The following is a 27622-nucleotide window of genomic DNA, read 5'->3' as shown; positions in this document are numbered from 1 at the left end:
TGCACCAACGGCACACACTTCGCTTTCATTTATTGCCTTGGTTTGGTCTTCTGCTTCCCCCTTCTCTCCTGCTCCTGATTTCCCCTCATTTGTAAATAAACCTCCTGCATTTCAATTGAATTACTTCCATGTGCAGTGTTTGCTCTCGCCCAGATGAGGAGCATTCAAGGCTTGCTGTGCCGGTTCCTCCACACAAACCCCAAACCCCACCTTTGTATTCTGTGTTTTGCACATCAGCTGTAGCCTACACGAAGAGGGGAAACCCCTCTCTGTGCAGGCTGCCATTGTTGTGCAAAATGCAGAAAACTAAGGTGAGGGCCCCTAGCACTGCATATTGTTTTGAACTGTATATCGAGTGAGAGAAGCACTATATACAGCAGCAATGCAGTTTATGCCAAAGGCTTTGCTCTAAGAAGCAGGCACAACTCTTCCTTCTGTTGGTCTGGGTGTGTAGGACCCTTAACAATCTACGGTTCTCGGGGCACAATTTTTAAAGTTGCCTCGGGTGCCAAAATGCCTCAGGCAGGCCCTGTGCACAGGAGAATGGTTGTATACTCTGTTCACATGGGGTGCAGAGACCCACAACATATACCAAAGCCTTCTACAACATGCAAGATTCCACAGTAGGTGTTCAGAGATGTTCCTCAGCCTCCACGACGACTTGTTCCCTGAAGGCAGAATTTTGAAAATGACTGCTTGAGAGAAAGGGAAATGAAGAAACTACTAAGAATCTGTCATTACCACTTTCAGGCTATTCTTACTTTAATTAAACACATACAATATGCATGTGGCTAGTTTTTGTTTTTTTTAAGGGAAGAGTTATTTTTTCATATTATGGAGGCTGGAAGCAGCATCTCACAGATGCAATGCTTTCATTATTTCCAAAACAGAAATGATACTAATTATATCATCTGTCTTCATTATAAAAGCTAAACAAAACTTTTCATTCATAGAGAACTGCTATTTAGTCAATTAACAGGTAATGACCCATAATACAAAGAAGATTGAAATTGGGAATTACATTCATGTGAGTTTGGTTCCCTGGCTCTCCTCAATTTTGTTCTTTCAGTGAGTGGGAAGAACTGTCTCTTCACTAATTCTTTTCCATTAATGGCTTCTCATAACCCTTGGGAGTTGGTCCAAAAACCAGTAAAACCCAAATGAGAACAAAATTGACTTTTAAAAAGATCATTCACTCCAGTGATGTAAACAGCTTACTAAATCAATCTGCCACACGGGCAAGAATTAACTTGGCAGTGGAACAGAAATTACACATTTCAAAGTTCAGAATTTCTCAAACTGCATAATCATACACACACAAAATCTCCAGGATGGTCTTGAGTTCAGCAGAGCCATGCATTTTAAAAACATGAGACCCATATGCTCAAAACAGGGATATCTTTCTAATTGAGGAGAACTGCTAACAGTGCACGCCTTGTATTGAAATCTGATCCTTGTGCAAGCGGCTCTCTGCTTCTCCTATAGTCATTAAAGCAAATGACTTCAATGAACATTAGGACCAAGGAAATCTTTTAAAGTACCTCCAAATGTTTATAGAAACATTGCTAGTCATTCATTAGTGCCTTCCATGCTGGCCATTCATTAGTGCTTCTAATTTCTGAATCAAAGGGAAAGAACACCTCCAAATTATCCCAGAGACTATTATGAAGAACACGTTCTAATGAGAAAAGCCATCACTGTGGTTCTCCCCACAATGAACTGGACCAATGTAAAATGTAAGAAAAAAGAATCTCACTGATGCATTGCAAGACAAGCCCTCACATGGACAAAGGCATTTTGATGCTGGAATCAAAAGTCCAAATGGCACCCCAGCTACTAGAGCCAACACTTTTAAGAAGTCCAGTTGCAGTGCTCAGAGATCAATTATCATCTACCCCAACTTAAAATGCCACCTGAAGCTTCACCCTGCTGCAAAGTAGGACCGGTCTAGACAGAGGGAACTTTCCAATGGGCCTTCTCAAACCTGGAGCCGGTCACGAGATTAGTCAGAAAAGCATTGCCCTAAAGCAGTAAATCTCCCAAGGGCTGGCCCAAAAGTTTTAATCCACCCAGTCTGAAATGTGGAAGCCAGGGAAAAAAATGTTTGTGTGATCATGTTTCATGAAAAGGCTGTAACGTTTAAACCTAGATTGGCACCTGTTGGATAAAGACCACTCAGGTTTCTAACGCTACTGTGCAGAAATGGTTTTTTTATCTGGGTTTCCACATGGACAATTATCTGCAAACCCTTTTCATGTGACTCAACTGGCGATGTAAAGTATCTTCACCAGTAAGATTTTAGGAAATTCGGGGGGGGGGGGGCGTGTTATGAAATTTATGTTGCACAATTATTTCTAATCACATCAGATTAGTCTGGAACAATCTTCATTTGCTATCATCTATTATCTCCCATTTGCAGTCTTTTTCCATGCCCTTTTCCCATTCAATATTTGTTCCTCTAAGCTCTTACATGATTTTTTCTGAAGTTAATAATATATTTGCAGTTACCGGGTTCGTTTTTCTTCCTTTTCTTAGGCCGCACTATATCTGCCTGTCTTTGAAATCTACTTGCAGTTAATCCATTCATTTTAAAACAACCTTGCTGTATGACCTGCAATTTCAGGAATCAGCTCCTATTTTATTCCTGGACGGAGATGATCTATGCCCCATTTTTCTCACTCCATGCCAATTTGAGCACATTAAGGAGCTTTTAACTGTGCCTCAGGATTAAATACAGCAACTCCTTCCCCCATGCTTGTTTGCATCAGCCAGCCTTTAAGCCTGACCTCTTTCAACTTCCTCCTTACTTATGCCATGCCAAACTTTATCATTCTTCTTTTCTCAACTGTCCTTGTGTAGTGTTTCCACTTGTCCCCTTACAACCTGATCCTAAACATATCTACTCAGAAGATCACAATTTGACTCATTTCCAAGCTGGGCTGCCATTACATGTGCCTGGAACTAACTGGTTCCTACCTCAGCTTTGGTCACCCCTGTGATGTCCCGGAATATGTAAAATGATTTTATCCTTCATGGTTCTGCTCAGGGGTGGCTTTTGCCCATGGAAACTGGCAAAGTGGAAGGCAGGGAGATCAACAGTAGCTGTGACTAGAGCCAGGCAGAGCCAACTATTTTGTCCCCATCCTCCTTCCTGTTGAGTTATAAAGGGCAACATAAAGACTGAGAAGGAAGCTGGCAGTAAGAAGGCAGGCAGGTGTGAGTTGCCCGAGGGCAGACCTGAGGTTGGTGAGGCATAAATTCTCTCGGGGGATTTATAGCATTGGCCAGAGAAAGACCAGCTGCAGGAAACTTGCTCCTTCCTTCCCTGACAGAAATAACACCTGGCTCTCACTGTAGGGCACCTAGTGTTCTACTTTACAGAGAATAGTCCTCTATTTGGAGGGCTGTCTGGTCTGAGTCTACTTGGAAGATGAAGACCTTACAAGCAAGAGGTGTGTGTTTGTGGTGGTAGAGTTGCCCGTTTCATTTTACATATTTGTCAAAAGCTGAATGTGGAGTAAAACGTAGCAACTTAGTATGTAGTGCCAGTTGAGAGTAGTGTCAGTTGAGTGCTGGTGGTTGCTAGGTTGTGGAGATCCTTGTGACACGCCCTTCATTGTGACACCTCCCTCTGCTCGCTCCTTGGTCACTAGGGCTCTAGAGGCATAGCCATCTCCTTTGGTTTGATCATTCAGCGAGCAAGAGAGAAAGTGGATGGAGATGTAAGTAGACTTTCTCATCAGCATCTACCTTCTGTGCTGGTATTGCTCCCTGACAGTCTTAGGGAACATTTAAAATAGGGAGGTCCTAAGGAAAAGCAGGACATTCCAGGATCACATTAGAAACTGGGACAGCTTCTCTAAATCTGGGACTGTCCCTGGAAAATGGGGGCACTTGGAGGGTCTGTTACCTGGCCTTTGACACCAGGGAGTTGTATTTTCAAGACTCGCCCTGTTGACACCCAATGCCCTTTTGTGTTGGGGGGGTTATTGGGTAGTTTTTGTTTTTATTATGTATTTTGTATTTTGATATTGTGATCTTATCCTATGAACTGCCCTGAAACCTGTGGGTATAGGGCGGTATACAAATTTAATTAATAACAACAACTATAATAATTTTAGATGGTTGTAACCTGCCCTGGGACCTGTTGGTGAAGGAGGGTAATAAAATGAATAAATATCCAAGGGGTGATTTCTGGTTTAGCAATATAGGACCAAAGAGGCAGATAGTAGATTAGATAGCTAATGCTCAGTAAGTGCAGGAACAACGGAAGCTTGAGTATAAAGGAATAAATTTCATTTTATATTTTATATATTATATATATATAATATATTATATTTTATATATTTGTATAAAATATATTATATTTTATATATTTGTAAAAAGCTGAATGTGGATTAAAACTTAGCAACTTAGTAGTGTCAGTTGAGAGTAGTGGCAGTTGAGAGTAGTGTCAGTTCAGTGCTGGTGGTTGCTAGGTTGCGGAGGTCCTTGTGACATGTCCTTCATTGTGACACCTCCCTCTGCTGGCTCCTTAGTCGCTAGGGCTCTAGAGGCATAGCAATCTCCTTTGGTTTGATCATTCAGCGACTGAGAGAGAAAGTGGATAGAGAGGTAAGTAGACTTTTTCATCAGAATCTGCATTCTGTGCTGGTAATGTTCCATGACAGTCTTAGGGAACATTTAAAAAATTAAGATCAGGAATGATTTAAATGCTTTTGGGCATCTTTATGACTCCACCCATTGTTTTGTAACAGTGAATGGAAGTGACTGTGGATTCTGCTTACACTATAGGAAAATAAAAATTAATAAGATATCATGCCTTAGAAAAGGGTATTCTTTTTAGGCTAGTGACACAAGAGTCACTTGATAACTCACCATGGGAGCATTAAGCATGCCCTCTGGAGAGGGTAGCATCTTGCATTGTCTTCCTCCCCTTCCTGCCTCCCAGGGCCCATCTTTCAAAGGACAGCCAAGGTACAAATCCCTTCAGCATGCTGATGTTTCTTCTATAGTATTATTAGTATGTGGTATTTGATGTTTCCCTTTTAAACATCCCTTCTCCACACTAAGCAAACCCACCTCTTTCAATGAGATGATGAGAATTGTCTTATAATATCCAGAGGGTGCTATTCTGGCTACAGTATTCAAGCACTCTCTTCACAGGATACCCATTGTGATATGCCTAGGAAAGTGAATTCATCTTGAGCTTTGAGTCCTGAATGCCCAAACCAGTTTAGGGATGTAGAATAGGAGAGTACTGTGAGTCCTCTTTCTCACATTTTAACCCTTTCTTCCTGTTTTGGTCCTGAGGAAAATCTACTCTACAAATCTGGTCTCTGCACTGAGAGGAAATTACCCAAGTGCGCCAATGAACATTCAGACGGCCACCATCTTCCCCCCACTATGGTGAAATGAATATTTAGTTCAATAATTTCCAGTGCTCTAACAACAGAAGGGTTGTCATACGGGCTCAAACCTAGTGTCCATTTCCACAGATGCTATCCAAATGACACTGGAAATTCACCACCTGGATAATGGGCCAGAAAGGACTCCGACTAGAACAACGGGGCTTACCCCATTTCTCCTTCATCTACTTATCTCCTACCTCCCCAGAATTCACCATGAAAGGTGGGGAATACCCCTAGAATAGTGCATGGGGACAGAAGGGGGAGGGAGAGATTGGCGGAATTATAACCCTAACGCTACACTGAATCGACACATAATGTATATACATCCCAGAACAAAGCAATTAGAGGTACACTAGGTAGCTTGTTCCTGAAGTAGAATTATTATCTTTATTTATATATTACCTGTTAGAGAGGCCATTTGTTCTAACACTGTGACATTTATCCCAGTGGGCATGAGTTCCACAGTTTAAGCAAAGCTCTTAATACACAAAAAGATACAGTTGCTGCATGAGGTTATGCCTCAGGTCTGCATATTGTTAACAGGCAGCAAATGACACCCCTTTCTTAGAAATTTCTTGAAGAATATCAAAAGAGAGAGGTTGGTTTCCTCACAAATTAACAAGATTTGTTAGAAATTAAAATACACTGAAAAGCCTTCTTTTATATTAATTGACCTCGGATTCTGCTCCCCACCAGTTCCTGCTCTTTAATTCCAAGTGCTTGGACTGGGGGGGGGGGGAATGGTTAAATGATTTCCTGGTTTTGATGAAACGCAGAACTGTCTTAATCCTTAAAGTCAAGAGGCATCTTCTGTGCCACTTCATCATTGTGAAAGTGAATTAAAGAAACCTTTGATGGATAATGCTAAGAGTTCACTTCTTCTTGAGATCCATGGTATGTCAAAAAGACAGCCTATAGAGGAAAGTAAAATAATGATTCTGTACCAAAAACTAAATAGCCTTTTGTCGAGTGTTGCAGAGTTCGGTTATGCTTTTATAAAATGTATAAATCTCTCCTATGCTGCTATGTTTGTGTGGAAATGCCATCATCCTTAGCAACATGCTAATACAGTGATATTTTATTATTATTTATTAGTGGGTACTGAAGACATTTTTGTTTGAGAAGTCTTTCCCTGAAGCGTGGCTCAGTCGCTTTATGGAATACTAATTGTATAATAGTAGCAATCTTTTTTTAAAAAAATCGATATATTTTGTATTTTACCTCATTTTATCTTATTGGACACCACTCTGATAACTTGGGCTGCGAAGCGGTTTATAAAACTGTAACATAAAAATAAAGTTCTATTGACGTTGATAAGGGTTGTGCAACTGCAGAGCTTAGTACTGTAAAAATATGTCCCACTATGATGAGAGCAAGGAGTAACAAAAATAGAATTTCAGTTTAGTGTTTATATATGGAAGCAAGAAATCAAGATGCTAGCATTATGATCACTGCTGATGTATCTGCTAGTACTTCCATATTCACTTTATTTAGAAAAACAGCAGCAGTTGAAATCTTTTTCTTTTTCCTTTCCAAGGGCAAAATATGCATCCAAATAATTACTGGAGAGGAACAATATCATCTATTTTTACAAAACTAAAAATATGCATCCTCCCAAGACCAATTATGTATCAGAAAGGAAAGGCCTGCAGTCAACAACTTCTAATTTCCCAGTAATGCATCTGATGAATTTCATATAATTATCCATCAACCAAGTTTTATCAAATCTCTCTTAACTTACCTTTTCTACACATGGAGCAGTTCACAGACACAACTTGAAATGTAATCTTGTTTATGTAGTGAATGGCTCTTCACCAAGGGGAGAATGGATAATACAACACAAGTACAGAGGAAGAGGAAACCAAGCTGCCTCAAGAGTGGACCGTGGAATAATTAAATCTGGTTTATACAGAAACACAGGTGGGCATGCATATGTCTCAGCATGCGACACAATGTATACGCCCACTGCTCACTCACCTCTAAAAGGAATTAAAGGGCTATAGCAGGCTTCCTCAACCTCAGCCCTCCAGATGTTTTTGGCCTACAACTCCCATCATCCCTAGCTAGCAGGAGCAGAGATCAGGGATTATGGGAATTGTAGTCTCAAAACATCTGGAGGGCTGAGGTTGAGGAAGCCTGGGATATAGACATGAGGCCCTGGCATGAGGAGTTCTATATGCATATAAAGGTAAAGGTAAAAGGAACCCCTGACCATTAGGTCCGACTCTGGGGTTGCGGCACTCATCTCGCTCTATAGGCTGAGGGAGCTGGTGTTTGTCCACAGGCAGCTTCCGGGTCATGTGGCCAGCATGACTAAGCTGCTTCTGGCAAAACCAGAGCAGCACACGGAAACACCGTTTACCTTCCCGCCGGAGCAGTACCTATTTATCTACTTGCACTTTGACGTGCTTTCAAACTGCTAGGTTGGCAGGAATATGCATATACCCCATGCTTATTTAACAAGCAAATACTGTATTCTGAACCACTGACACTGCTGAAATGGTCCAACATGCAATTCTTGGAGGTATTACAAATCAATGATAATTTCTGAGTTCTTCAACTTAGAATGTCAGACAAAAATCTGCACATGAAGTCCCTCTCAAGGCTAATTTGTAGGTAACAAGAGTAAAGGTTTGTTCAATGAAGAAGAAGCTTTGACAGCAAAACACAAGTCTTAAGTGATTTGTCTGAGGCATGCTTAGTGTCTAGGAGTGAGCTGTGCAAAGGGTGAGCTTAAGTGTACAGGAAATGGCTTGTGTGCATTTTGAAGGAAGCAGTGGAGTGGCATAATCTCTTATCTCCTTGTGACCAAGTTTAGCATCATCTTGGCTGAGCCATTTTTTTTGTAGAAGGGGTGGCGAACCTGTGGCCTTCCAGATGCTGTCAAACTCTAACTGGTTTTTCTTTTTAACGAAACAGTGTGACACAATCAAGGCACCACCCAACTACAATTCATCTGGCAGAACTGGCACTACTACAGGTGCCACATTTTTAAGAACTCAGTTGTTTAGTGTGGGAGCACCTACACTTTGGGACTCCCTACCAATTGAGATAAAGAAGTTGTCTTCACTGTACTCTTTCTGGCGCCTGCTAAAAACATTCCCATTTAGACAACCCTACCCAGATGTTTGGGACTTGGGTGGTGCTGTGGGTTAAACCACAGAGCCTAGGACTTGCTGATCAGAAGGTCGGTGGTTCGAATCCCTGCGACGGGGTGAGCTCCCATTGCTCAGTCCCTGCTCCTGCCAACCTAGCAGTTCAAAAGCACATCAAAGTGCAAGTAGATAAATAGGTACCACTCCGGTGGGAAGGTAAACGGCGTTTCCGTGTGCTGCTCTGGTTCGCCAGAAGCAGCTTAGTCATGCTGGCCACATGACTCAGAAGCTGTATGCCGGCTCCTTCGGCCAATAAGGCAAGATGAGCGCCGCAACCCCAGAGTCAGCCACAAATGGACCTAATGGTCAGGGGTCCTTTACCTTTTACCCAGATGCTTAGGAAATCCAGGTAAAAATTTTAATCTGTATTTTAGAATTTTAACTTTCGTATTTGGGTTGATTTTACTGTTTTATGCTTTGTAAACTGCTTTGAGGGTTGTTGTTTTTACAATCAAGCGGTGCACAAATTTTATGAAATACCCAGTAAATAAATATGCATTGGAATGTAGAGTAATGTGCTGCAGATTATTTCACATTACCATATTCCAACAGCCCATTGCTGTTTCTTTCCCTCTTTCCTATAACCAGGGACTGATTCAGGCCACCTGCAGAGTTTAATTTTCTTTTGAGAAGTGAGTGCTTGAAGCCCAGTGCATGGTGTAAAAATCTATTAATTAAACAAATTATAGACCTTGAGAAGGATGAAAAGGAGGTGGTAGCTAACACCAGAAACACCCAGTAAAATGAAACATAAGGAGCTGTTTTCTGTTATTTTCGGCATCCAGCACACTTTTTCTTTCAGATCCAAAACCTGCCAGTTTTTGCTTTTGGGTTTCAAGGAAGTTCTTTGTGTGTTTTGTGTAGCTGGTTACATAAAACAGATTTAGGAGTTACTTTGCCAAAATTAAGTGGTCACTTGATTTCCACGAATTGCTCTGATTAACCAAGACCTTATGTAGCTGGTTGGCGGAGCTAAACCAAATCTAACCATAATAAAGTCTCTTTTAATGAGTGAAAATACTGAAAGTATGATTTGCTATTAAAACTGAGTGAACCACACATTATGTTTGGAATGTTCTTTCCAGTTTTCCAGCACTCTGTGACTCTAAAACAATGGAAAGCTTTCGCTGATGGGCAGGAATCCACATATTCTGTAATTGCCCAGCCTGATTATAAACAACTCTTAAAAGATGTACATACGTTCTATCAACATTGTACCATTTGATTATTAAATTAATGTAACTTGCACCATTTCCTCAGGATTCTCATAAACATGCCTCTGAAATATATAAATATATTTGACGTTATCCTGCTGATTAAAAAGAAGAATTAAACCATCCATCTACCCTAATTTTCAGTGGGAATTAAACGTGCAATTTTATCTGAAATGCACTCTAGTATGGATGTCAATGACACTTATAATGGAGACACAAGCTTACAATGGAGACACAAGCTAATCACTTAAAAGCTGTCAATATAGCATCTGAAACGGTGTGGGGATGTAGTCATCTACACTCTCTAATCATGCTATTAATCCCAGTGCTATCATCTCTTATCTTCCCTAGATTTCAAGTAGTGGCAGAGAACTGCTATAAAACTGGGCTTAACTGCATGGTAGAAGGTAGACTGTCAAATCATTTCCACTCAGGGGTAAAAGCACCAAATAAGCTATGTGAATCCACCCTTATTGTATATATAGCATCTCATAATGATGGACCTTGCCTTATATAAAAAAAATATATACTTGGAAAGAGCTACCAAGCATTTAATATAGAACAGCATTATTTTTAATTTAATTAAAAATTGCATATTTTTGCAATACAATTCTTTGCAGTAATTGACAAAGTACCAGTTTCCCAATGTTTGCAAACAGGCTAATCTTCAACATTTTCACAGCATTAAAAAAAAAAAATCATTTAAAATTTCTCAACATCTCTCCTCAATACCAGCATCACCAGCAGCTGTAAGAGACCAATTAAATCTTCATTTGGCACATGGAAAAGAAAGGAATAAAGACTGAAAGATAGGTTCCTTAAAGTATAACAAAATACAATGTAACTGTTACTACAATTTAAATAATATTAAATAGACTTGGCTTAATTTCAAGCTGTATGTCAAAAAATACCATTGACCTATTGCAAATGGAATATCTTCCGCATAACCTTTATATATTGGGTTGAGATTGTTATTATTTTTGCCATGTATTTGTTTACTTGTAAAGCAGAAACAGGCTATTAAGAAGAAACATTTGAGTAAGTGCATTTCTAGTGCAGACCCTGCAGGAATACAGCTCAGCCAAATGAAACATAATTAGGGAAAACAAAATGTGAAATTTTAAATCAGTTCACTAATGATGTATAAAAACATCAGTATCCCTTATTTTGACTGGCAAGATGTGTTCTTTTCATTTAGGGAATTGTGAAGTAATTACTCCATACCAGGCGGATTGTCAAGCAGAAACAAAAATGGGGCTAGCGCGTGTCTGTGTGGTGGGAGGAATAATGATGGGAATGTAATGAAAAGGATCTCAAAGCACATCTGCAGCAGAACTTCCTTGCAACACCGGCCAGGGTTCACCCAAAATGAGGCAGAAAAGCTCGTTTCAAAAACTGATAGTGAAGCAGCTCTCCCTGCATGTTTGAACCATTTTGACATTGCGTCGCTGGGCTTCCAATCTCCCTATCTGAGAGAAAGCTGTCTGTCACACACAACTCCGAAATTAGCCAGGCTTTAAAGCCACAAAGCCCCTGAGAGAGAAATCAAAACACTCTTCTTATGAACTTGAGATGGTTTATACGAGGGATATCTCATGCTAAACATGGCAAGGGTTTATAGTCTGCCTTGCTGGACTGAGGTTTTCCTCTATTTAAGGAGATTTTATATCCGCTTGTTCCACATTAGACCTGACAATCACAATTATAGTGTCTAAATGAAGCTTTTAAAGAATGAGAATTTCTCTCCCTCTCTGGGTGTATATATGTTTATTTACACCAGGGTTTCCCAGCCTCCAGTTGTTGTTGGACTACAACTCCCATCATCCCTAGCTAGCAGGATCAGTGGTCATGGATGATGGGAATTGTAGTCCAACAACAACTGGCAACCCAAGATTGGTAAACCCTGATTTATACACACGCACCTATCAACCTACATAATAAATCATATATGGATGTTTCACTCTCTCTCTTTATCATTAAACAAATAAATCTGATAAATAAGAAGATAGTAAAATCTAACAGGGAAACAGCTGCCCATCTTACAATTTATGCAAAACTGTAGAGCTAATTCATTGACAGCTGTCAGCAGTTAAAACTAATACCTGCTTTCATCTCTACATTTGAACTCAAGACAAAGTACATGTGGTTTCGGGGGGGGGATGCACCGTTTGGGCACTATCCAGACCCTGATTTGCTTGGCATCAGAAAGAGGATAGCCTCGTGTTCCTTCAGACCATAACCTTGGGCCTATAGATGCCTATAGATATTTATGGTAAAAACCACGATGGGAATCATGATGACGAACCCTCAACTTTAAAAAGAATGGATGGGCAAATTATTTATCTCTAGGAAAGATTTCAACACTTGGAGGCTGCTCCAGGCTGCTTTTTCTGGTCAACCAGTAATAAATAAATTAAAAACTCTAGAATCAAAATGAGGCACCCTGCCAAAATATTCAATATTTTCTTTAAATTTTGGATTGTGAAATCTCTTTAACATTTGAAACATATGGTGTTATATTTAATATTTTTTACTGAGGAAGGGAATAAGGTATGAACTTAATTTTCTTGGAAATAATAAGAAATATATGGAGAGCAAAGACCCTTCAAAGTCACTTCATCTCATATTTTTTAAGAAGTAAAAACCTGAAAATACTTGAGTACTTTGCTTTAGAAATCAGGGTGTGAAGCAACTGTTCTTAAAAGCTGGGCAATTGGAATGAATTTCCTCATATGCAAATGAAAGGTATTTAATAGTAATGAAGTTTCTTTGGTATCAAGCTACACGAAAGATTTTAATATATAAATTAAACATGGGCACTGTTCATGTGTACGATTAGCTTAGCAGACTTAATGGAGCCTTTGTGGTCTTCTATACTGACTTAAGAGATTTTTCTTAAGCTCCGTTCTATTTCAGTTTCATATGGGGAACACTAAATACTTGTTAAGGAGAGACAGGTTAATTTGAAAAATAAAACAGAGCACACAAAGATTAAATTAAATCAGCACTCTAGTGCTGGGAGGAAGAATGACTTTCCAAACACAACACGGTTGCATCTGATTTCTGCAGCACCATTAAAGAGCTGTCCTAGCATTCACAGAAGCAATGCAAGTCAAAGCACCTTTTTGCTTGTTACCTTCCAGGGGGTAATCGCAACCTAGCATGAGATACAGTCGTGCTTTGTCCCTGCGGAAACGGCTGCATGTAACAGGTGATGTGAGCTGCTCTGTTTTTTTTTTTAAAAATAATGTAGCATCATCCCACAAGCCTAACCTTCCCTCAGAAAGCAAATGCATTTTCAATGACATGGTCAGCAAGAGCCACTGTGTTCATATCAGACTGAGAGTCGCCCAGAGAACATAACAAGGGAATGCTGTAAACTAAAAGAAACTTACCATGCAATGTCACACTTAATGTTCACATAGTGGACTGTCAGCAAGCTATATGCAAAGCACTATACAACAACCCACACAATTCTACTTTCCCCCCCTTTTTTCTTTTTTGGTCCCTGGGGCAGATCTGAGGGGTGGGCTGTGAAGTCAATATGAGGGAAATAGAAATGTGCGTTGGGGAAGCATTCAGAACACCTTTGGGATTTTCTAGTGCAGATTCCCTGCCATCCTAATTTCCCAGCATGGATCAAATGCATTCGGTTCTATGGATCAAATAACTACTGCTCCTGGCCTGATAGTCTCTTGGAGAGTTAATACCAGATCACAGGTCAATTACAATCAACACACTCTGAAGTAGCACCTTAGAGGCTCTTGTTGGGTTGGCTAACCCTACCCAGTGTGCAAAGCCAACTAGAATGTTAGCCCAGTCCACACACACACCATGCTGAATAGGAGGAAATTATCAAGTGTCATATAACTGATTCAAAAGCCACAACTTAACCTAGAAAGACAGTGGGGTGGTTTGTACGTAAGTGTTCCTCACAAGGGGGGGGGGGAGGACTCTAAGGCAACGAGCGACAGCTGTCTCATGCACTTTGAGATGTGTATCTTTGCTTGTTTGAGGTACCCTAGAAAGTGTCATTCAGTGCTGAAACCAGTGCATAGTTTTCCCCGACTTCTCAGAGGAAGCCATTTGTCATCTTTATGAAAAGCTGCCACAGAACACAAGACAGGAAACTGGTGCTGGAATACTGTCAGAGGAACACCAGCACTGTGGACACTCTTAACTGGCAAGGTCGCCTCTTATGTAGGGGTTTTGGCAGAACTTGAACATCGTTGACACATTACGTCCCCAAAGTACACATAATCCCAAAGTTGTCGTTTAGTTGGGTCCGACTCTTCGTGACCCCATGGACCAGAGCAGGCCAGGCACTCCTGTCTTCCACTGTCTCCCACAGTTTGGTCGAACTCATGTTATATCCCAAAGTGCAAAGTACAAAGCATGGAAAGCATGAGGAATTCTGGGCTAACTTACCTTTTGGGTGCCAAGGATCCGTAAACTCGTACTTTCCCACACCAACCGTCCGTAGCATCTGCACGCCATTTGTGCTGTCCTGACTGCCCGTCTGGTTAGGAGGAAGCTGAGGAGCAGCCTGCCCATTGGTAGCCGGAACGCTATTAGGTAGGGCGGCTGAAGGCAAAGCAGGTGGTGGTGGAGGCAGGATAGGACAAGTCATATGACCGTTCCCTACTGCACTGTGGCCCGGGTGAGTCACCTGACCAACCCCGGTCATAGAAGACATTGTAATGGGCTGGCTGTTAGTGTACAGAGGCTGGCTTTGCAGGTTCACAACCATGTTACTCAGAGGCTGTGAAGGCTGCTGCTGAAGCTGGTAGTGAGCTGGCATTAATGGAAGCTGGGGGGTAACGTGAGGAGGGAGTGAGGGTGTAACTCCAATGACAGGGGCTTGGACGTTCACAGCTGGGCTGAAGGTCGGAGGTTGAGTCATCCCATAAGAATGAGTGATAAGAGTTGGCTGGCTACCTGCTGCAACTGTTGTAACCCATGGAGCTGTACCTGGAAAAAGGAAAGCTAGCAATAAGAACAATTTTGGGAACAGGAAGGCCCAATACTCTCTCTGTACAATGCTGCTAATACAGTGGTACCTCGGGTTACATACACTTCAGGTTACATACGTTTCAGGCTATAGAGTCCGCTAACCCAGAAATAGTACCTCGGGTTAAGAACTTTGCTTCAGGGTGAGAACAGAAATCGTGCTCCAGTGGCACGGCAGCAGCAGGAGGCCCCATTAGCTAAAGTGGTGCTTCAGGTTAAGAACAGACCTCCGGAAGGAATTAAGTACTTAACCCGAGGTACCACTGTATTCAATTTCCCCTGTTAAGCCCGTCCCTCCTGCAACCCCAAAGGAAGTGGGGGGAGGGATCTGGAACCACTCCAAACTGGCAAGTGCCTGTAAGGACTATGACATGGCAGGAGAGTGCAAATGTTGAAAATAGCGATCAGCTAGCAATACAGAATGTTTACAATGTTATGCGCTTTGCAGCTTTGTGTAGCTTAAGTATATGCTTCCAAGAAAATTATCCTCTTTCCCCAACGTGTTTTCATGGCTCCCTGACAAACACTTGGCGCGTATAATAACCGTGTTGCAGCCACTACAAAGAGATTGTAATTAGGCGTCTGGCATAGCTGCACATTGTATGATATGTGTCTGGAAGCTGGAAATCATTTCAGGTGGCTCTGGACATAAAAGGAGTTCTTAACATACTATGCAGTGGCGAGTTTTTTGTTTGTTTGTTTGTTTGTTTGTTTTCTACCCTGGTGGAGAAGGGAAAAGAAAACGCTTTAATGAACTTGCAGGCATCTTAATACATTTATATTAACCCTGACATAGGAGTAACCTGAGGGGGTCTTTACAACTAGAAAGAAAAGCCAGCTGTAGCATGAAAAAAGGACTCGTGATAAAGTCTTATTTAGAGAGGTAATTGGAGAAAGCATATTGAATTTGCTTTGAACAATCCCTCCACCCACCCACCCAACAGAATTACAAATAAGGCTGAAAGAATACCTGGGTTTTCAGTCTCCCTCATCTGTTTGGATGGGGGTTCGTCTGTGTCCCAGGGGGTAGACTGATTGATGGGTGTCTGTCCCCACCTGACGCTGGTTGCTAATCCTTGTGGCTGATTCTCTGTCTTTGAAATGCAAGGCGTCTGTCAGGGAACAAGACAATAGATTGCGTATTTAGACTAATTATATATATGTTGTTGTTTTTCAGTATCACAGTACTTTAAAAAAAATCATAAATTAAATAATAATAAAAATGTGCACCTGACACATTTCCTGACACACCTGACCACAGAGACCATTCCATTGTAACTATCCAACCTCCCAAAATTTCAACACCTCTTGCGATGGTTTGACCTCTTTCTGTTTTAACAGCACAAATTCTACAAACACCCTCCATATCTCCTCAAAATCATTTCTCCTGCCATATTCCCTGTCTTACCTTAATGGCACATGTTAATTTATCATTAATAGCTATATCCTACACCCCTTTATTTCCATTCTTCCATTTTATAGTCTGCTTGGTCCTTCTACTTCCTAGCTATAATAATTTGTGCCACTTTCATTAAATTTGTGAGCAAGTCCTTCATAGCCTGTGAACCTTCCACCCTAACATAAATTGAAAATAATGCTACCTCTGGACTTTTGGTTAGCTTTAACCCAGTAATTTCTGTTATCTCCTTAAACACCCTTTGCCAAAAAAAATAGTACATATTTACACCCCCTTTAGGGTAATATAAATGGCATCTGTATAACTTTTCACATGTTTTTGTAATAGTTTTATATATATATATATATATATATATATATATATATTCATATTGCATTTAGCCAGACTTAGATACAGTGGCAAAACAATTATAACATTTACTTTATGGAATGATTAATATTTATAAACAACACAACCACAATTGCAACAGTAAAAAAAATCTAAACACTTGCCACAACTTGTCAGCCTACAATTCGCTACAGTATTTTGACAATGCTGGTGCAATGTTTCTGATACTGGTCTGACACAGAAGTCCATATGCTTCATATCTAATTATTGATTTACAGTGGTGCCCCGCAAGACGAATGCCTCGCAAGACGAAAAACCCGCTAGACGAAAGGGTTTTCCGTTTTTCGATGCGCTTCGTAAGACGAATTTCCCTATGGGCTTGCTTCGCAAGATGAAAACGTCTTGCAAGTCTTGCGATTTTTTTCGCTTCCCCCCCTTTTTCTAAGCCACTAAGCGCCTTTTAGCCGCTAAGCCTTTAATAGCCGCTAAACCGCTAATAGCGCTAATCCGCTAATAGGGTTGCTTCACAAGACGGAAAAACCGCTAGACGAAGAGACTCGCGGAACGGATTATTTTCGTCTTGCGAGGCACCACTGTACTGGGGACTTCATGTTTTGCCATCATACATCATGTTTTGCCATTTAGGTTGTGTCCAAAACTAGTCATGCTCAGAGTAAACTTTGAATTTAATAAACATGGCTAAACTAGCACCATTAATTTCAATAAGTCCATTCTGAGCAGAAGTTAGTTGGATGCAACCCTTAATTTCATGCTTCCCATTAAATTACATTTTGAAGCTTGAATATATGTTCAGACAAACAAGTTCTGCTTGGTTCCATTCCAAAATGTGAAAACCAAAATGAACAAAGCCCCAAGCCCATCGCATTTGGACTTTCTTGAAAAGTGGATTGCGACAAATCACTGTAAAAGAGGTCTTAGTATTTAATGCTCAACAATCCCTAAAACTGAACCAATAAAAGCAGAACCACCCTATAGGATTTGGCTGCAAAAGTGCTTATAATGGAAATATTTTACAGCTAAAGCTGTTAAAAGAAACTGTAAAGTGTTGAAAAGGGCAAGGTTCACTAATCATGAAGTGGCGGCATAATCAGAAAGACAGCTCTGTATAAACAATCACACAAAACTAAATGTTCAACATGATAACTGCTGGGTTTTCCCGCTCTTCCCTGTATATTTGCCAGGGGGCAAAAATAGGAGGCTTTCAGAAATGAAAAAACAACCAACCAAGTCCTTTTTGTAAAGCTACCAGTGAACTATGTGAACATGAATGGTTTGGTTCCGTTGGTTTTGCTCCTCCTAAGCCAGAAGGCAGACACTGGCCTAGTTCATGTGATATGGTATGTCTAGGTAATTTTGGCATATAAGCAATATATAAATTAATAAAGAATATACAAATGATAATAATAAGCCGAACTATGGTTTGCTGGAACCACACGAGCCTATTGGCTCCCAAAGAGAAGCTCCCAATTGCTTTGCTCCTTTTAGGTCAATGCTTTGCAGCAGCTAAGCCAAGGTTTAGTTTAGTGTGTCATCCAAGCCCACAATCACAGTGAAGCTCCTCCTTAACCATAAGCTTGTTTGTTGTTGGCTACATATAACGGTTAAGGAAAACTATGAAAGTGATGTCCCGGGGGGGGGGGGGCAACACAACCCCCCAAACCCCAACAACTTGGGTTTTTTCTATTAAAAAAAAAGTTCAATTTGTTTGTGTCCTGATTTTCACTTCTTGAAATTTGGCAACCCTAGTTCAACCACAATCTTGGGTTTGGATGACACATTAAGCACCAAACTGAGCTGGGAAGACTGGGGAGGAGCAAAGACCCTGGGAGCCAGCATGTTTGTGCTAAGCCATGGTTTGACAGAACCTTATGTGCGAATGAGACCATTATAAGTATACACCTTTAACCAGGGGTATACACCTTTAACCAGGGGTCGGCAAAGTTTTTGTGGCTTGGGCCGGTTCACGGTCCCACAGATGCCGTGGTGGGCCGGAGTGTGTACGTGTGTGCGTATACGCACAAACAAACACTATTTCCGGCGCTCCTTCCGGCACGGAGCTTCCTGCAGCCAATGGGAAGCTGCCCAGCGTCGCGGAAGGCGGTCTCCGCTCTGCTCCGCCCCAGTTTAGCGCGATGCACAGGATCCGACCGAGGGGACAGTGGGGCTCCATGGGCCAGTTAAACAACCCCCATGGGCCGCTTGCAGCCCCTGGGCCTTATGTTGCCAACCTCTGCCTTTAACCATGAGAACACCACATTTAGCAACTCATGGTTTTATACAAAACTGATGCAGCTCAAAGCCTCCAACAATCTGAATTTGGCTTCAGTTTACACATCTGAAAAAAAAGTCACTCTAATAATTAAACATGGATTTTGCGTGTTTGTGTAAATTCATTTTCCAAATTGGTGCATCCGCTTTCTGAAGTTACAACCCCAACCAACTTCAAGAGGCACAGAACCATGTAACTAAGTGCTGGATTCCTATTCAAAAATACGCCTAACACATCTATATTAGTGTGTGGTTTCTGATCTGGTCAGGGGCTCATTTCTGCAGAGATGATATTCGCTGGAGTGGCAAATAGGAAATAAGGACATTCTATGCATGAACCAAAGTTTACTCTTATTTCAGGCATGCATCTGCACAGAATGCATCACATATCCCGGGTCTTAATGGCTCAGTAAACTTTAATACACATATCTAGCCTATTAGAATCCTAAGCTAGTATGTATTCAACCAGAAAGAAGCTACATACTAAGTTAAAATAAAATCATAATACCCAATAATGGAGTTCAGTACCAGGCGCTACAACTTGGGAGAAAGAACAACCTTTGTAATGTTCCAGTTTATCCTATTTTGAAGCTTAAAGAAAACAACACCCTGGTTTATTTTTGCTACTAAACAAAATGCTATTTTGGAATAGTTACTCATCTCTTGTCTTGATTATATAAATGCTTGCTTTGTATTTTCAGAAGTCTTAATTATTGAACATTATAAAAAGGGAACATTATGTGCACATTGGAACACAGTAGCACCCTTTTTAGATCCAATTATGTTACGTTCATTGACCACTGTAAAGAGACGGGCTTCATAAAACACTCGGCAAACATCACAGAAAGTAATTGCATTATGCTGTACTTAGCTTTCATGTTTCAGATGCTTGTTTGAATTAAACGAGGAACACATGAAAGAGGTAACTTGCTAGAAACACTCACTCAGGTGTGCATTTCAAAGGGGGGGGGGGGAAATGGAAAGGTGAAATGTCTACTTGCTTGAAAATACAACCTCTCAAGCTTGTGTGTGTATGTGTGTGCGCGCGCTATTAAACAAAAACACACATCTCAGAAAGGAATAGGAAATTTTAATACAGGGGTACAAAAATATAGTCCTCTACTGACATCATGGTATGGAGGTCTGGTAGCATCTTCTAATGAAGAGGTGGCCTTGAGATGCTGTTGGGTCTCCAAATCCCATCAGCACCAGCCACTGCGATAAATGGTTGGGATAAAGGGAATGGTGATAGAAAAGCAAACTGATCTACTTAAAGCAGTAAGAAAATATGGCTAAACTTGAAACTACAACTTCTTTTTGCAATTGGCACCTCTTTATTTTCTCTGATGGAAAATGGTCAACAGAATGCTACCCAACCCAATCACTGTAAAGCTGTCTTATCTTACTGAACATAGGTAGCTTAACACCTGTGACTGACTTGTTGGCACTGTATATTTGGGAGTGATTTGTTCTCATGTGTCTATTATTATTTCCCTTTCTCCTTAGCAATCATATGTTTTTGTATCTTGTTATATTATTTCTGCGTTGTTGAACATGCTAAAATATAATAATCATCATCATCATAAGTGGGACCTGGAAGTTATGTCCTAGGAAGGATAAGTGTCAAAGGGGGGTGGGGTGGAAACACAGCTAGACCCACTTAGTCATATCTCGGGTTGAAGTTGTTTCAGGTTGAGCGCTTTCGGGTTGCGCTCCATGGCAACCCGGAAATAACGGAACGCGTTACTTATGGGTTTCGCCGCTCACGCAGACTGTCAAAAATGACGTCACGCACATGCGCAGAAGCGGTGAATCACGACCCGCGCAGACGCGGGGTGTGTTTGCTTCTGGATGCGAACAGGGCTCCAGAACGGATCCCATTCGTATCCAGAGGTACCACTGTATTTTCAAAGCCATTCAAGATTGAGAAAAGGACGTCTACCTTTCCCTTGTGACATGAATCAATTAATACGGGATAAGCTGAGACTGTAAGAGGCCGGCTTTACAAAAAGCTAATGGAAGCTTATTTTAAGATGGGCTGATTCCTAAAGCTAATAAAGAGCGAGTAGAATCAGGCACTCATATGGAATCATTAGCCATAACAGGAAGATAGAATTTCTACCCGACATGTCTTTGGGGAAGCCTGACTAGTTCCCTTCGGTTGTTACCCAGGTTACAGACACAGCAATACACATACCAAGCAAGACAAACTAGGTTTGCCGACTACCAAAATGGAGCTCAGTTTGGGCACTTAAAAAAATGCAGTAGCTATGTCAAGCAGGTGAGAACAATTACTTCTTGGTGTTGGAATAGCAACCAAGCTGACAAGTTAGGCCCCTGTTAATATTTGTTTATTCAAAGTATTTTTATATTGTCAAGAATACAATACAATACCAAGATAGAATCACAGAATTGTAGAGTTGGAAGAGGCCCCCATGGTAATCTATTCCAAAGTATCCATGACACATGACTGAATATGCAATCCTGATGGCCTTACATTAGTTTTATTTTTATTTTTTTTAACACATCTACCAATTTAACACATCAACCAATTCACATTTTAGCACATTTTAATATGGCCTGCAATAAAACAATTCAATAGAAAACAACAGCTAAATATGCAATAAAAACAACATATTATAGTTACCGTAGCTTGAGGAAATAGATGCCCCCCCCCCAAGAGGTATCTAAAGAGGTGTGCATGCACATGAAAGCTTATACCAAAAACAAACTTAGTTGGTCTCTAAGGTGCTACTGGACATTTTAAATATATATTTATATATTTTGACTGCATCAGACCAACACGGCTACCTACCATAACCCCAAAGAGATATTAGAAATTAGAAATCTGCAGTTCCAGATGCCATGTGACAGGGTCCGTTGGGGTTAGACTCTAGGAGAGGAGTAATAATGACAAAACAATGTCTTGGAATCAAATTGGCCACAACTTCTGTTTGCTGGGTGACCACCACTGCTCGTTGACCCAGTAAGCAGGTTTTGTTCCCAGTAAGCACTCTGGATCCAGAGTGGTTTTTCCCCAGACATGGACACACTACCATCTTCTCAAAGCTGGCAGGTATCACTTAACCCTGCAATGAGACACCCAGTCAGCCTTTTTTCATTACCTCGATTCAGCTGTGATGTGCCATGGGGTTGGCTGGACAGCTACAAGCACACTGTCCACATCCTCAGGCCACAAGAGCTGGAACTGGTCCCATAAAGCCCAATCAGATGGTGAATTGGAAGCCTCCCCTGTCCTGCTAATATGAAACAAAACTCCCTGGGATGTAGTAGGGGGGTAAGGGAAGCCAAGAAAAGGATGGTTCCTGTGATATCCTCTTTCCCAGGTAGTTAAGTCAATTTATAAATCTCAAAGTTGAACTCATCCCCTGCACAAGAAGCCCCCTGCAGTAAAAAAACAACAACCTATTTTCCCTTCTTCATCACGTGAAATTATATCTGTCCATTTATGACCCCATCTGCTAACTTCTGTCCACACTTTATATTTTTTTCTCCTTATGATATGGCATCTACTTTCAGTAGGGAATATACTGGATGTTGGGATTATAAGAAGCAATTTGGTGAAATTAAAAATAGCCTTTGCATACAAGTCTAATTTTTCTCGAGACCCTAGAGAACGTTTTTAATTTACCCGAGCTTAGTATCTGCAATGTAGCATGCAGCAAGCCAGAATAAAAACAGGAGCAAATAAAAATACGTCAAATGCACTATTATATACTGTTACGTGCTTATATGTACATATCAGTGTACTAATAACATATAACAGTAACCACAGCAAATTTTTGAATAACTAATTGTCCACTATTCCCACATTCAATAATGATACGGTTTGTTTTTTTTAACCACAGACCTTCCATACATGAATTTCTTGCTCAGATTTAACCAAACTGTGCCTGCTGCTCTAAAATTAAGAAACCATTTTAAATTGCTTTTGTAAATTACTGAAAAAACACGCACTCTAAATAGAACTCTTGATGTACTACACACAGAGATGTTACTGAAAAGATAGACGTGGCAGCTTAAACTGAGCTTCTTGGGAAGGGAGAGAGAAAAAATGTTGCTACCTGAGAGACAGAGAGAGAGACACAGAAAGAGATAATGGCTTGCCTCTAGAGAGATGCTCAAAACGTGCACAAGAAACAGGAAGATGGAATGAGTGGAGTTGCAGCCTGGAGGTAGAAGACATCTGGCAGGTGTTTCAGAACTACAATATGCTCCCTGACACTTTTTCTTTTCTTTTGTTTAAACTTGGACTGAGCAAAATATCTGTTCCAGAACTGAAGCCACTATTGAGGAAAGATGGGGGAAGAAGCAGAATGAAACCTAATTACATCTGCCTCAGATTACATAATAATCCTGAGACTTCTGCAGAAGCAAAGCAGCTCTTGGTGGCTCTTAAAGACGAATGCACACCTCTCTTGTTTATATATTGCATCTAAATATCTGAACTAAGATCCTTAAAATAAGAATGGTGACGTTCACCACACTATGGAACCATGACAGTGTGTGAGTGAGTGTACATATGTGTGTGTATATATGTGAGAAGAGTCAAAAAGGGGACAGGCTGCATAGAGGGACCACAAGAGTCATCTAGTCCGACCAACTGCAATGTAGGAATCTTTTGCCCAAGGTGAGGCATGAACCCACAACCCTGAGATTAAGAATCTTTTGCTCTACCACTCTGGTAATTTGCACTTCCGCTGTCTTTTGGACTACTTATAACATTGTTTCGTTTTGTAGTATGAAAAAGGAACTACAAAAGAAAGCCATTCTGTTCACAATTAAGGCTGCAATCCTAACCGCCCTTAACTGGGAGTAAGTCTTGCTGAATTGTGGTATCATCTACAACACACATGCCTGCTCCATGCATATTTGAAATTGGTGGGGAGCAACAGCATCTCACAGCAGAGAGAAGAGAGAAACAGTGGTAAAATGAGGTGCCCCAGATATATATGGCTACTGGGGAGACGCAGCAAGAATCAAAACAGAGTGGAGACTAGCTGAGGGACACCAAAGAGGTGAAATAGCCATGTTGATCACAGTCATCAACAACATCCTGCCCCCAGATTTAGGTTCTCTACATGAGGGTTGGAAAGTGGCCAACCATATGTCAGGAGTGCTCTGATGCTGTTTCCTGCTTGGCAGGGGGTTGGACTCGATGGCCCTTGTGGTCTATTCCAACTCTATGATTCTATGATTCTATGAATTGGACAACTTTACTAAAAACGATCCAGGAAATTGCAGACTTGTTATTATCTGTTCCAGCAAAACTGGTGGAAAGCATTATTGAAGATAGAATTACCAAGCATACAGAAGAACAAGTCCTGCTGAAGCGGAACCAACATGGTTTCTGCAAAGTTCTGTCTCATTAGCCCCCTAGACTTATTTAAGAATAAACGTGGATACTGATGAGCCAGTATACAACGGTCTGTTTTGTATGCCAATATCCCAGGGAGGACCTTGCAGCTGCTTAGCTCCTCCATGGTCATTTCTGTTCCTACACCACACTGAGTTAAACCAGGGTGTGGCTCAGCATGTTCTCCAAACACAGGCTTGTGGTTAAGTTCTCTTCTCATTAACAACTAGCTGTAGAAGAGGGCACATTAAGTTTAGCAGATACCATTTGACAAAGTAGCTGAGCGGCAGTATCTAGCATATTGAAGGCTCACGAACTACTCAATGTATGCAGCAGCTGTGAGGGTTTTAGATTACATTTTGCGTATTTAGTTCTATGGTCATTGTTGTAATTTACTTACATTTTTAAACTGTTACATGCCTCACATTCTCATTGGAATATGTGAGACATTTCAAACTGGAAGGGAAGGCATTCCTAAATCAACTGTAATCAGCTGTCCGTATGAAACTTGATGAAAATTATACTTGCCTAAAATAACAGTACGCTCTGCGTGTGTGAAAAGCTGACATTTCTCCATTCTCTACCTGAGGTAAAACCTGCATGCACTTAAAGATCAGTTGTTTGGAAATTTAGTCTACAGTGTCAATAACCATTGTCAAGAAGACAAGCCTCCATGATGTTTCAATAGTGTTACCCTGGAGATAACTCTGAACTTTATAATTCTGTAATGAAATTACATCTAGCATGGGGGGGGGAGCCCTTTTTTAGTCAATGAGAAAACAGTATCAGATGTGACTAGTAACACCCTACAACACAGTGTTTTAATTAATATTAAACTTGTAAAAGGCACCTAAATAAACAACTAAGAGATCAACCTTATCAAGCATGTAACCTTTCTTTAAACTAGGAAGAGGGAACTTGTAGCTCTTCAGGCATTGTCTGACTACAATTTCCACTACTTCAAACCATAGGGCATATCTGACTAGAGCTGATGGGAGTTGGGGGTATTACAAAATCTGAAGGGCCACAGGTTACCCAACTTTGCTGGAGATCCTCTCAGGAGAAAAATAAAGTACAGTGGTACCTCGGTTTTCAAAGATCTCCGTTGATGAATGTTTCGGTTTTCGAATGCCGTAAACCCGGAAATAAATACTTCTGTTTTCGAACACGTCTCAGAAGTCAAACATGACATGTGGCTTCCATACAGAGTTTTCCGTATTGAGTTTTTGGTTTTCAAACGTTTCGGAAATCGAATGGTCTTCCGGAACGGATTACAGTGGTGCCCCGCAAGACAAATGCCTCGCAAGATGGAAAACTCGCTGGACGAAAGAGTTTTCCGTTTTGGAGGTGCTTCGCAAGACAAATTTCCTATGGGCTTGCTTCGCAAGACGACAATGTCTTGCGCGTTCCTGCTGGTTTTTTTCCCCTTTCCCCCTCCTTTTCCTAAGCCGCTAAGCCGCTTATCAGCTGATCCGATCAGCAGATAAGCCGCTAAAAGCCGCTAAAAGCCGCTAATAGCGCTAATCCGTCAATGGGCTTGCTTCGCAAGACGAAAAAACCACTAGACGAAGAGAATCACGGAACGGATTCTTTTCGTCTTGCGAGGCACCACTGTACGTTCGAAAACCGAGGTACCACTGTATAAGCAATTTCCAAAAGGGTTTCTAAAGTTGCTGATTAAGTGCGTTAAATTAGGATTTCTTTCGTACAGTTTTCATTGGATTATTATTATTACTATTTAAATTTCTTAGTTGCTTTATCTTGCCCAGGACCACCCAAAGTATTGTATTCCATGTTAAGCATCTGGAGTAATTACCACTGTCTGGTTCCCATATGTACAATTACTAATGTGAATTCCTATTTCACTCATAAAATAGAATTCCTATTTCACTCATAAAACATATTGAAACAGTGAAGGAAAAATCCACCCTTTTCAACTCTTGACAGTGAACAGCGTGTGTGCTAAGTGGTGCTGGATATATAACCCCAAAATGATGGAAGGAGTGATAATTATCTGATAATTCCTTCAGACAGCCTTTTAATTGTGCATTAATGATTATCTGTGCTCATGGTGATATCAGGACACTTATATACAATCCTGATTTCAATACTGTTTCAGGATAGACTTTACTGAAAACTGTAGTATGGAAGGATTGGATGGATGCAGGAATTATGACTCTGGATCAATTGATAGATGAGGAAGATCAATTCTATACATTTGCTGTGTTATAAAGATAAATGCCACTTAGGAGGTGGCCCAATGGAAATATTTGCAGTTGCAACATTTGTTAATAACCCTGTTTTGACCAACAGCTTTCAAAGGGTCTAAGACACCAGAGATAATAGAACAATTGGTTTAAACCCTTTGAGACTAAAAAGCTGGTGACTACTTTTTATAGATATTTGGTATCAATAAATCAATTTGATATGCAGATTCTAAGAAACAAAAGGAATAAAGAATTGGAGGTTCCTATATTACCTAGACAGCGAAAGAGTGTTTTAGCTTCTGTAACAAAGGTGTCAATGGGTTTTAAATTACATCTTATGCTAGAAAAACTATTACTTCAAATTTATTGAACACTGTTACATCTACAACAACATGCTGTTGGAGATGTGAAAATGCTTCTTTGAAACAAATGTTTATGCAGTGTTCTACACTTATGAAGTTTTGGGAGAAAGTACTAGATTGTATAAATATTATTTTGGGGGGAAAGCTAGTACTGTATTGCCAGAGGATAGTATTACTACTATATGTAATTTGACAGCTAGTCAACATAAATGGATTCTCCACGCCCTCACTACAGCTAAAAGACTTATATTGATCCTCTGGAAAGATAAATATGTGCTCCCCTTTAATCAATGGATAGGAGATATGACAACTCTTGCAATATACAAACCAATAGCTTATAGACATAGACTGCATATGGACAAATATAATGACATTTTGAAGGTATTCATTTAAAATATATAGTAAGTTATACGTAAATGTATATGCCTAATAACAATAATTTTACTTATATACCTTTGTATTAGACAACTATATAAAGAATTATAGATTTTTTCATATTTTTATTAGGGCACTTTTTGTTTCCTTTTATATTTTTTCATTTTATTATGTTCAATTGAAATATTTTAAAAGGATAGACTTAATTGTTTCGTCCCATAACTTTTACTGCCTGAAATTCTCAAACCTTTTATACCATAAATTTTCTGGGTGGCTGCTGTTCTGTCCCATTTTTGATGCTCAATAGTGCAAGAGTGCCCCTCCATTGCTAGAGAAAGAGATCTATATATCTAAGCAATCAGTTTGAGAAAGGAGTAGTGCTCAGGTGTTTGTTCCCAGCTGCACGACTAATGAGTGAAAGGTGCTACAGAGCAAATCCACCCACTGGCAGGTATGAAATAACTTGTGTCCAGTTTTG

General features: G+C 40.5%; 1 protein-coding gene and 1 long non-coding RNA gene across 3 annotated transcripts in view; both read right to left on the bottom strand.

The window, feature by feature from the left end:
* The window catches only part of KLHL29 (kelch like family member 29), a 424682-nt gene that overhangs the window by 168094 nt on the left and 228966 nt on the right, over positions 1 to 27622 (bottom strand). For both annotated transcript variants that reach the window (XM_083495560.1, XM_083495561.1), the window contains exons 4-5: positions 15761 to 15902; positions 14209 to 14751 (exon numbers count right to left, since the gene is read on the bottom strand). In XM_083495560.1, coding sequence (XP_083351686.1) covers positions 14209 to 14751; positions 15761 to 15902 — 685 coding nt within the window. The remainder of the gene's footprint in view (positions 1 to 14208; positions 14752 to 15760; positions 15903 to 27622) is intronic.
* Positions 796 to 4230, bottom strand: LOC310703451. The gene is made up of 2 exons (XR_014524135.1): positions 3911 to 4230; positions 796 to 2074 (listed from the first exon to the last, which is right to left on the bottom strand). It is a non-coding gene; the product is annotated as an uncharacterized lncRNA (long non-coding RNA).

Source organism: Podarcis liolepis, assembly GCF_965112155.1.
Source record: "Podarcis liolepis genome assembly, chromosome: 3".
Lineage (NCBI taxonomy): Eukaryota > Metazoa > Chordata > Lepidosauria > Squamata > Lacertidae > Podarcis > Podarcis liolepis.
This window is presented reverse-complemented; position numbering and strand designations above follow the sequence as displayed.